The sequence below is a fragment of the Gadus macrocephalus genome, chromosome 4, assembly GCF_031168955.1.
Source record: "Gadus macrocephalus chromosome 4, ASM3116895v1".
Lineage (NCBI taxonomy): Eukaryota > Metazoa > Chordata > Actinopteri > Gadiformes > Gadidae > Gadus > Gadus macrocephalus.
The window spans coordinates 25957343-25968604 of record NC_082385.1 but is presented as its reverse complement, the minus strand read 5'-3'; the positions used below and the strand labels follow the sequence as shown (position 1 = coordinate 25968604).

Here is an 11262-nt window from a genome sequence, read left to right as displayed (position 1 = left end):
CGCAGCATCAGCAGCATCAGCCACGGACCGAGCGCGCGCTTCCCGCGAGCAGGACGATGCGGGTGTTTGCAAGCATTTAATCTCGAAGTTCTCTGTCCTCTATCCTCGAGCGGGACGAACACAACCCCCCCCCCCCGCCCCCCATTATTCGCACTGACTTCCGCTCTCCTCCTTCAGTGTTTAACAGTGAGACGACGGGATCGTGGCTGTGGGCTGACGCATGGCGCAGTGTCTCTGCATGACGCGTTTAGGTTTTCGTTAAAAACATTTTTGATTCCCCCTCTTGGACAACCTGCCGACCACCACCAACTACAGCGATGACGGACCCGGCAGAGTGCGGCGTCAAAGTGCTGTGCAGGTTCAGGCCCCTGAACGAGGCGGAGATCACACGAGGGGACAAATACATCCCCAAATTCAAAGACGACGACACCGTGGTGATAACGGTAAGTGAATAAATAAATAAAAAACGAATTAATTAATTTTTTTGTTTTATACGCGAGTTTGAAGTTTTGTAAAAAAAAAAAGATCAAGGTACGTTTTCTTTTCCAGCGCACAGGGGCACATTGAAATAGCGTCACTAGACTTAAGTTGGAGAGACAACGCGAGTGCACGCTCGTGTGTGTGTGTGTGTGTGTGTGTGTGTGTGTGTGTGTGTGTGTGTGTGTGTGTGTGTGTGTGTGTGTGTGTGTGTGTGTGTGTGTGTGTGTGTGTGTGTGTGTGTGTGTGTGTGTGTGTGTTATTATGGGACGCTGAGATTGCCGGTATGAGACAGCAGGTTTTTTTTTGACGTGTGTCCGATGCGGTAGAAAACCTTGCTGAACGGGCAAATTGAAGCTGATGGATATTGGTCCAGTCTTCTGTAATCACATTATACCCTTTGAACAGAGGTGTCATGGTAAGACAAACACAAGTGTCCCATCATACTCATTAGGGGTCTGCTTCTTTCATGAACCAGGCACTGGTAGAATAATAAACCTTATCATGCTGACCAAAAGGCCATCCGATATTGCCGGCACGCACACACATTCATGACGTATTTAAACTTAAATAGCTATGCAGGTGTGTTTCCCAGAGTTGTTGATTCCTGCCAAGTCTGCCAGCTAGCCTTGCCTGCATAGTGACTGCTCAACACACCCCGCGCCCATCCTACGCTGTGCCGCGGACTCCTCTGTGGTTTAACTATATGGTTCACAACCGGCGCTCCGCGGGCCGATAGGGGGCCGCGAGCAGGTTCCAGGGAGTGCTTGTAAACATTCAGCTTTAGCTTATATCACGCCTACACAATAAATATGAATATTTGTTGAATCTCATCCATATTATGTATGTGGATTGCTGCTGATAAATAAAGACTAGAAATAGCCCTCGGCCTCTTCTATTTTAAGCTCCTCACCATTTTGTTTTGATGAACAGGGACTTTAGCCCCACTGATAGGACTGTGAGGGTAGGCCTACAAGACAAGAAACGTTGGGAAACACTATCCTACGACTGCGACACTGCTGGCTTTATCTTTTATAGTGTTTTTTTTTTATATTAACTGACTGAGGTCTGTACAATTTAAAAGATTTGTATGAATGAAAGATGCTGTCAGTTAGATTTAACAACAATTGTGTGTATTATGTTCAGAATGCGGTAGACATCCATCAGCTCTGAGTGAGAGAAATGCACTGTGAGTTTCCATGTCGTTTCAGGAAAGCTCTTCCCTGATCGGTTCTGAGCATCCATCTCGTCTGCAAATCACATGTGCGCACACAACGTTAGCGTAGCTCTAACGCAGGTGCATGAATGCACTACTTAACAACGGGGGACACACGAAGGGAGGGAGGGAGAGGATGGAGGGAGGGGTCATTATTTATTTTCTTGCTTGTTTTTTGCTCTTTTTTGCTCCTCCCCTTGACAACTCTGGATCCGCTCCTACTGCAGTTAAAAGGTCCTCCTGAGAGTTGTCCTCTCTCCAAGGTGATACTGCCCTGACATCTCTTTGTCCTTGTCTTTCTGGTGGTGTGTCACCACAACAACAACAACAACAACAACAACAATGACAGGGAAAGCCGTACGTCTTCGACCGTGTTCTTCCCCCGAACTCCCAGCAGGAGCAGGTCTATGATGCGTGCGCCAAGCAGATCGTCAAAGGTGGGTCCACTCAGAGGGGGGGGGGGGGGGGGGGGGGGGGTGGACTCACACACATACACACTCACAAACACTCACACACAGCTTCGAGAGGCATGATTAATGAATTGTGTTGGATGCAGAATGCAACTTAATAAACCTTAGAAGTTTTCTCTTTGTTAACCTGCCTTATTATATTGTAAAAATGTCAAACACATATACACACACAGACATTTGACTATGATGATGAATGCATTGACCTCTGATTACTCTGTATTAATTCTAGACGTGTTGGAAGGCTACAATGGGACCATCTTTGCCTATGGACAGACCTCCTCAGGGAAGACCCACACAATGGAGGTGATTCATCTCGACGGTCTCTCTCTCGCTCTGCTAAATGCAGTGATGTAACGTGTTGGACTCAGACAGCGTTATTACAGCGTGAATACAGTACAGCCCCATCTCTCACCTTACCCTCTCCTCTAAGTTCTCCCCGACGTCTTCACTGAAAGTCTTTTATTAGTTGAATCTTCCTCATGCCCTAAAGAGCAGCTTAACGAGAGTTTAGACTCTGACCAATCAGACACCTTTCTTCCTGTCATGGCTCCACGGAACGGAACCCATTGTATTAATGGCAGTCTGATAGATCCCCCCCCCCCCCGTAGTTCTGATTGGTCATTGGGTAACGACCTGTATCGTTTGGCTGGTTCTTCCCCAGGGAAAGCTCCACAACCCCCAGCTGATGGGTATCATCCCACGCATCTCCAACGACATCTTCGACCACATCTACTCCATGGACGAGAACCTGGAGTTCCATATCAAGGTTAACAAAGCGCCGTCGGCTAACTGCACTGTCTGCAACCACAAACGCAAGCACAGTTCAGTTCAGAGGGAGGTTTGGTTTACAGCAGTGGTAAAGACTACAACACATTAAAAAACAACCTGATCAAATGCAACCAACAAAATGAAATACCACTATTCGTTAATAAAAGTCTATTCCATTTAAATTCTTAATTTAAATAAAGTGCTTTAGTGCTATTTGAAAATTCCGTCAACACAGGTAAACATAGGAAAATGTATACCTATTGCACCTTACCCTGGGCAGCCTGTACCTTCAACCTTGATTTAGCAGCCAAAATGATCACCCACCACAGCTACACAATGTAGCTGTCCTACAAGGACAACATTACAACACAGACATCCATGTCACCCGTTGTTTGTTTGGATGTGAACCATGTCCGACATTGTATGCCAATCCAGAACCACAACGATTACCTGAATATGGTCGCGATAATCCAAAGGTTAGGATCAAAAACATTGTACCACCACAAGACAATTGTCAAGCTTTCATTTTGCATGGTTTGGTTCTTTCTGTCGAGCTTTCTTTCCGACCTTCCCTCTTAGATTGTGTATAAGAAACAGGATATAAATTAAATCGTGGTAAAATTATGCAAATAGATACAGGAATAACTAGTATTAATTGTTTTCACCGTAATTTTTTTTATTTGCTGCACAGGTGTCCTATTTTGAGATCTACATGGACAAGATCAGGGACCTGCTGGATGGTAAGGAGAACTTCTACTGGCCTCAATAGAACCCAGAGAAACCTATTTCGGAATGTTGGAATGTTGGAATGTCTTCATAGCCATGAATATTAATTCAGATTTCAGTGAAGATACTTCTGCACTGTATATGTTTACATTATTATATGCCTGAGTTTAGATTTAATATAACAAGTAAAATAAGATTGGATTATACCTCCACGATATACTATAAACTGTCATTTCAGTTCAGTTTAATGATGAATTTATGATGGATGCATTATTAGAGGACATTTCCATATATTTTCGTTCTCCTTTTTCAAGTGTCCAAGACCAACCTTGCTGTGCATGAAGACAAAAACAGAGTTCCCTATGTCAAGGTAGGTGGGGTATGACGGCAAGACAGGGTGGTATATGTATCAGTTCGATCAAAGTCTGGAACAAAGAGTCAATTCATTTATCAGTTCGCAGACAATCACAGACAATAATCCGGCCCCACGTACGGCCGTACGTGGGGTACGGCCTGTGCAATCCACGAATCATGCATCCCAGCGACTCTAAATAGTGCTGGGATGCGTGATTCTTGGAGGGGATAGAGGTGGTTGTGGCGACTGGGGTCCGGGAGGGTTGTGTGTTCACTGAAACATGAGTTCTGTCTGTTTTGTCCTCCAGGGTTGCACAGAGCGCTTTGTTTCCAGTCCTGAGGAGGTGATGGACGTCATCGATGAGGGAAAGGCCAATCGGCACGTCGCAGTGACCAGTAGGTGTCCAGAGGGGTGGAGTTCGAAACCTTTGATCGTGCGCTCTGATTGGCCTTTGGAACAAGCCCTGTCTTGCTATTTATACAAGCAGGACGTTTAAATGAACACTGCTGTTTCTATTGATACACAGACTATTATAGCTTACTGTATTAGGAAAATAGTGGCGATTACTTCAGGCTAGTTGAAACAGTTTATGTTTTTTTATATTCTATTGGTTCATAAATATCTTGCAATACATACATGCTTTGGTAAATAAAATGTATATTTGTTAATCTTATTATCGTTTTTGGTAGCCCTTTAGGATAACTAACATATAAACACTTAATAATGCTAGGGTTCATGATGAGTTCAGGTAGTTAGGAAGCATTATGTGAGTCTTTTGTGTGAGCTCATCTAAAGTGAGGAATATCTTTGCCTTACAAGCATTTATAAAAGACAAGTAAAGGCTGGATTGATCAATTAGGGTAGTGAGCGAGCGTTATTTATAGAATCATGTAACCATGTGTGTGTGTTTGTGTGCCTGTGTATGTGCATGTGTGTGTGTGTGTGTGTGTGTGTGTGTGTGCGTGCGTGCATGTGTCTGTGTGTTCGTGTCTGTGTTTGCATGCGTGTGTGTGTGCGTGCGTGCGTGTGTTTGTATGTGTGTGTGTGCTTGTGTATGTGTCTTTATGTGTACCTTTGTATGTGTCTTTATGTGTGCCTTTGTGTGTCTGTATTTGTGTGCGTGTGTGTATTTATCTGTCTGTGTGTGCGTCCTGTGTGTGTGTGTGTGTGTGTGTGTGTGTGTGTGTGTGTGTGTGTGTGTGTGTGTGTGTGTGTGTGTGTGTGTGTGTGTGTGTGTGTGTGCTGCAGACATGAACGAGCACAGCTCCAGAAGTCACAGTATCTTCCTGATCAACATCAAGCAGGAGAACGTGGAGACGGAGAAGAAGCTGAGTGGGAAGCTGTACCTGGTTGACTTGGCCGGCAGCGAGAAGGTTCCCCTGACCCCCCTATAACACACCTAGGACCTCTCTTTCTGCTCCTTCCTCTTCTTCTTCTTCTTCTTCTTCTTGATTTTCCAAACACTTCTCGCATGTATCTCTCTTCCTCCTTTGTCATCTTTCTTGGAAACCTATTCGATTTTGCCACTTGTCTTACACCGCTCTCTCTCTCTCTCTCTCTCTCTCTCTCTCTCTCTCTCTCTCTCTCTCTCTCTCTCTCTCTCTCTCTCTCTCTCTCTCTCTCTCTCTCTCTCTCCCTCTCTCTCTCTCTCTCTCTCTCTCTCTCTCTCTCTCTCTCTCTCTCTCTCTCTCTCTCTCTCTCTCTTTCTCTCTCTCTCTTGCTCTCTCTCTGCCCTGGGTCGCCCCTCAAGGTCAGTAAGACGGGTGCAGAAGGGGCGGTGCTGGACGAGGCTAAGAACATCAATAAGTCTCTGTCGGCGCTGGGCAACGTCATCTCTGCGCTGGCCGAGGGAACCGTGAGTTACCCACAATGCATCCCCAGCTGCTGTGACACAGCCCAGAGAGAGTCGGACACAGATACAAGCTTGGACTGGCACCAGCCAGATCGTCTTTCAATGCTAACGTTGACATAATGTAAAAGGGGCTCTATGAGTGTGAACAAATGAACAAATTGATCAATTTAAACAGGATGACTCAGGATGTAACCAATCAAAGGGCCTTTGATGAAGCAACTCAATATCTGTTCAGGGAGGATGAAACCAACTCTACAACACGAGGAATGAGCGACATAACAAAAACAACAAACCGACAAGGGAACGAAGAAAGAGAGCTAGTATGTATGGGGAGAGACTGATGAGGGAATAGAGATTGATGAGAACGCTCAGGTGAAGGGGGGGGGGATGGCTGGGTGAGCGAACACTACACAACACAAAGGAAAAGTCTGATCATAACCATGAGGTCCATGTTTGGTTACCTATCGTTGAATTGCCTAAATACTACGATTTACAGCAAAATAAATAATACAATTATTAAATATAGATAATTTTGGTCATATATTTGTGGATCCAAAATGTAATTGTGGTCTACTGAGTAACCCCGTTATGACCCATCGAGTTACAGAGTATTAGTTTTCCATCCCAACGGCTGTGCAAGCACAGCTTCGCCCGATACAACCTCCCACTGGAAGCAAAGAGGATCAGTCATGATTGCAGCAATGGGATATGATCATATAACTTGCTGTCAAAGGAATATTTCTCATTGTATGTGTTGTCCTGTTTAGAAAAGCCACGTCCCGTACCGGGACAGCAAGATGACTCGCATCCTGCAGGACTCCCTGGGGGGCAACTGCCGGACCACCATCATCATCTGCTGCTCGCCCTCCGTGTACAACGAGGCCGAGACCAAGTCCACCCTCATGTTCGGACAGAGGTAACCCCCGCCCCTCATCTGTCCATCCATTGTCCATCCAACCATCCACTCACCATTTACATTTAGGGCATTTAGCAGACGCTTTTATCCAAAAAGACTTACAATAAGTAATTTGTAATAAGAAGTGAAACAATATATCACTGTCAGTACAGTAAAGATGTTCATAGAGCCAAGTGCAAGTACTAACAATCGCTAGGCTAACCCATTTCCCGTGTACAGCAATGATAGCAGCTACTGCAGATGTGACACAATTAAGTACTATGAATAAGTGCAATGTAGATTAAGTGCGTACAATACGTGCGTACATTAAGTGCCAGGACGTACAACATACAATGGTGGCCGGAAGGGGCTGGGTAGCTATGCAGAGTCGAGGTGAACAGGCGAGTTTTGAGTCTTTTGCGGAAGCTGGTGAGCGACTCTGCAACCCTGACATCAGCAGGGAGCTCGTTCCACCACTGAGGTCCCAAACAGAGGAGAGTTGTGACTTTGTTGATCGACCTTTGCTTGCTCTTAGCGATGGCGGTACCAGACGTCCAGCTGAGGTAGTTGAGCGGAAGGATCGAGCTGGGGTGTGTGGCTTTACCAATGCTTGGAGATAGGCAGGGGCAGTTCCATCGACTGCCTTGTATGCCAGTACCATCCTCTTGAATCTGATGCGAGCTACTACAGGGAGCCAGTGGAGGTCCCGGAAGAGGGGGGTCACATGGGAGAACTTTGGTAGGTTGTACACGAGGCGCGCTGCCGCATTCTGGATACGCTGCAAAGGTTTAATCGCAGAGGCAGGAGCGAGTTGCAGTAGTCGAGGCGGGAGATGACCAGTGATTGGACAAGAAGCTGAGCTGCTTCCCTGGTGAGGAAAGGCCGGATCCTGCCGATGTTGTAAAGTGCAAATCTGCAGGATCGGGCCACTGCAGTGATGTTTGCGGTGCAGCATAACTGATTGTCCAGTACCACACCGAGGTTTCTGGCAGTTGGAGAAGGAGATACAGTGATGTTCTCAACAGTGACCAGTAAGTCCATGTGTGGGCAATCTTTCCCTGGCATTAGGAGGAGCTCAGTCTTGTTGAGGTTAAGCCTCAGGTGATGGGCAGTTGTCCAAGTGCTCACCATCCCTCCAACAAGCATCCACATCATCCTTTACTCTTATTTCAGCAATCACTTCATCTTCCTCATCTTAACATGTGTGCGTGTGTGTGTGCATGTGTGTGTGTGTGTGTGTGTGTCTGTGTGTGCATGTGCGTATGTGAGTGCGTGCGTGTGTCTGTGTGTGTGTGTTCGCGTGTACGCATGCGTGTGCGTGTGTGCGTTTGCCCGTGTGTGTGTGTGCGCGTGCGTGTTTGATTCACGCAGGGCCAAGACCATCAAGAACACGGTGTGTTTGAACCTGGAGCTTACGGCGGAGGAGTGGAAGAAGAAATACGAGAAGGAGAAGGAGAAGAGCAAGGGCCGCAAGAAGATCATCCAGAGGCTAGAGGCCGAGCTCAACCGCTGGAGGAACGGTGAGGGGGAGGAGGAGAGGCGGAGGGGAGGAGGAGGAGGGGGAGAGGCCGAGCTCAACCGCTGGAGGAACGGTGAGAGGGAGGAGGAGAGGCGGAGGGGAGGAGGAGGAGGGGGAGAGGCCGAGCTCAACCGCTGGAGGAACGGTGAGGGGGAGGAGGAGAGGCGGAGGGGAGGAGGAGGAGGGGGAGAGGCCGAGCTCAACCGCTGGAGGAACGGTGAGGGGGAGGAGGAGAGGCGGAGGGGAGGAGGAGGGGGTGTGGAGGAGGGGTGAAGAAGGTTGAGTGGTGGGAGGTGGAGGAGGAGGTAGGGGGAGAGTGGTGGAGGAGGTGCGGGGAGCAAGGTGGAGAAGGGAGGAGTGGGGAGGGGGGGTGATGGAGGGAGGTGGAGGAGAGGAGGGGGTTGGAGAGAGGCCGAGCTCAACTGCTGGAGGAACGGTGAGGGGTTGGAGGAGGGGTGGAGGGAGGAGGAGCAGAGGAGTGGAGGAGGAGAGGTGGAGGGGGTAGGAGGAGGAGGGGGGAGAGAGGCCGAGCTCAATCGCTGGAGGAACAGTGAGGGGGGAGGAGGAGAGAGGTGGAGGGGGTGAGGAGGGGGGTGGAGGAGAGAGGAGGAGGGAGGAGGAGGTGGGAGGAGGATGAGAGGGGAGAGAGGTGGATGAGTGGGGAGAAACGTGGAGGATTTAGAGTAGAGGTGGAGGAGCGAAGAGAGAAGTGGAGGCTCACATGACACCCCCCTCCTTATCCCCCTGTCCTTAGACATAAGTCATGTGGCCTCTATCTACTAACCATGTCTGGGAGGAGCACAGTACATGTCAGGTTCACACGGTGTCTCCTCTGGTCCGGTGGGCAGGTGAGGCCGTGCCGGAGGCGGAACAGCAGCCCGCCCGCAACGTTGAGCAATGCGACAACACCCCTGTCATCGACAACCTCCCCGAGTCCACCGAGGGAGGGGGGGAGAAGACGGACGTCTCCTGCCAGGAGAGGAGCAAGTACGAGGAGGAGATCGTCTCCCTGTACAAGCAGCTGGACGACAAGGTCAGTTGGGTCCTTCAATATACCAGCATTCATCTGTAGAGATGTTTATGAAACCAATGATGTCATGTGGCGCTGGATTGTATTTGTGTACAGCATTTTGGTCAACTACTGTTGTTTTAAAATGTGCTATATAAATAAACTTGACTTGACTTGACTTGACATGTGTTCCTGTGGAAGATTAGAAACCAGCGAGAGACCATTCTGGAAACTTCACCATTGGAATTCTTTAAATTTCACTTTCACTGTTGCTTTCAAATGCAGAAAATAAGCAGCACAAGAAACAGCACAAGCAAAATCACTGTTTCCTTCCTGCAATTTCTTGTCACACTGGTGTGAATTGACCTGCGTCTCACTGTTTATGGCTTGGATTACAGTCATAACCACTTGGACAGAAAGAAAGCGAACAGGAAAGAGGGAGATAGAAAAGATAGGAGATAGTTGAGATGGCTTGTTGTTCATCCGGTGTGTTGGGTCGGTGGTCCGCTCATGCTCACTGTTTGTGTTTCTGTATCATTGTCAGGACGACGAGATCAACCAGAGCAGCCAACTGGCGGAGAAGCTGAAGGAGCAGATGTTGGACCACGAGGAGGTGTTACTTTTCCTTCTTCTCCATACCTTTATTGTGAAATTAATCATTCAAAAGAAACATTTTAGGAACATTTTAAACGTACACAGTTTGTTGGAAATTGTCTTTCCCCAAGTGAATCAATGATGTTCAAAATAAAACACAAGGAGGTGGCCTTTCCTCCCTCTCCTCCATACCTTTATTGTGAAATGGAAGTTGGGCGCACTTACCTTTCCCAAAGACTGTCCACGTAAACATTTCTAGAATAGACACATCTTTTGAACATTGTCTTCCCCCCTCAAGTCAACCATGCTTAAAGATCTCCTATTATACTACTTTTCTGGTCTTAATTTCTTATTAATGACTCATATAGATCAACCTGACACGAATCACAGCACAAAAAACGATGTAGATTTTCAGGAGACTCTTCCTCTCATCTGGGCGCTTTCAGCATTCTCTGTCAACCCTCGGCTTCGTCCTTCTCCGCCCCCTCCTGCCAACCCCACTCCGTTGTGATTGGTTACCTTCCGGAAGAGCATGTTGCACCATTACCAAACATTGAAAATCCGGATTGTTCTACGTAGATAAACCTCGGAAATTTGAACAAGTGAATCGCGACCGGCGTCCCTAGTGTTCAGCGCTCTGCACAGCCACCCCAGACGGTCAGCAGGGAATACGTCTAAATGCATGTACGTCATTATTTGACACTTTGGTATGGTTAAGCATGACTATAAATCATTATAACAACGTTTATAAGTCATAAAAGTCGAAAAAGCATAATAGGTGCTCTAAAACACAAGGTGTGGTTTGACCTCCTTCTTCTCCATACTCCTCCATACATACTTATTGTGACATTGAAGTTAGGTGCACTAGCCTCTTCAAAAGAGTCTCCCTAAACATTTTAAGAACATATTAAACCTTCAGACAGAAGGTTTAAGAGTTATTTTGAGCAGAGTACATTGTCCTCCCCCTTCAATTAAACCATGTTTGAAACAAATACATTTAAACGTATCAGCCCTCACAAAAATGCACAGCGAGCCCTAGAACTGCGACTTACAGGGGTTGTTTGTGTTTGTGTGCGTGTCTGTGTTTCTTGACGTCCCGGCCCAAGCTGTTGGCGTCGACGCGCCGCGACTATGACAAAATCCAGGAGGAGCTTGACCGCCTGCAGACGGAGAACCAGCTGGCCAAGGAGGAGGTGAAGGAGGTGCTGCAGGCGCTGGAGGAGCTGGCCGTCAACTACGACCAGAAGGGCCAGCTGGTGGAGGAGCGGCAGGAGGCCAACACCCACCTGGCCCGCGAGCTGCAGGAGAAGACGGTGGGTGGGGGCGGGGCGTGAAGTGGTGGGGGAGGACGGTGTGTCTGTGTGTGTTGGGGGGGAGAAGT

At 47.7% G+C, this 11262-nt stretch overlaps 1 protein-coding gene across 1 annotated transcript in view; it reads left to right on the top strand.

Annotated features, from left to right (window-relative positions):
- The window catches only part of LOC132456412 (kinesin heavy chain-like), a 29606-nt gene continuing 18344 nt past the window's right edge, over positions 1-11262 (top strand). The window contains exons 1-14 of the mRNA XM_060050762.1: positions 1-443; positions 2043-2130; positions 2393-2466; positions 2825-2929; positions 3623-3671; positions 3972-4027; positions 4320-4407; positions 5261-5385; positions 5763-5867; positions 6632-6780; positions 8131-8279; positions 9127-9311; positions 9832-9900; positions 10988-11194. Of these exons, the coding sequence (XP_059906745.1) occupies positions 318-443; positions 2043-2130; positions 2393-2466; positions 2825-2929; positions 3623-3671; positions 3972-4027; positions 4320-4407; positions 5261-5385; positions 5763-5867; positions 6632-6780; positions 8131-8279; positions 9127-9311; positions 9832-9900; positions 10988-11194 (1575 nt within the window). The 5' untranslated portion in view covers positions 1-317. The remainder of the gene's footprint in view (positions 444-2042; positions 2131-2392; positions 2467-2824; positions 2930-3622; positions 3672-3971; positions 4028-4319; positions 4408-5260; positions 5386-5762; positions 5868-6631; positions 6781-8130; positions 8280-9126; positions 9312-9831; positions 9901-10987; positions 11195-11262) is intronic.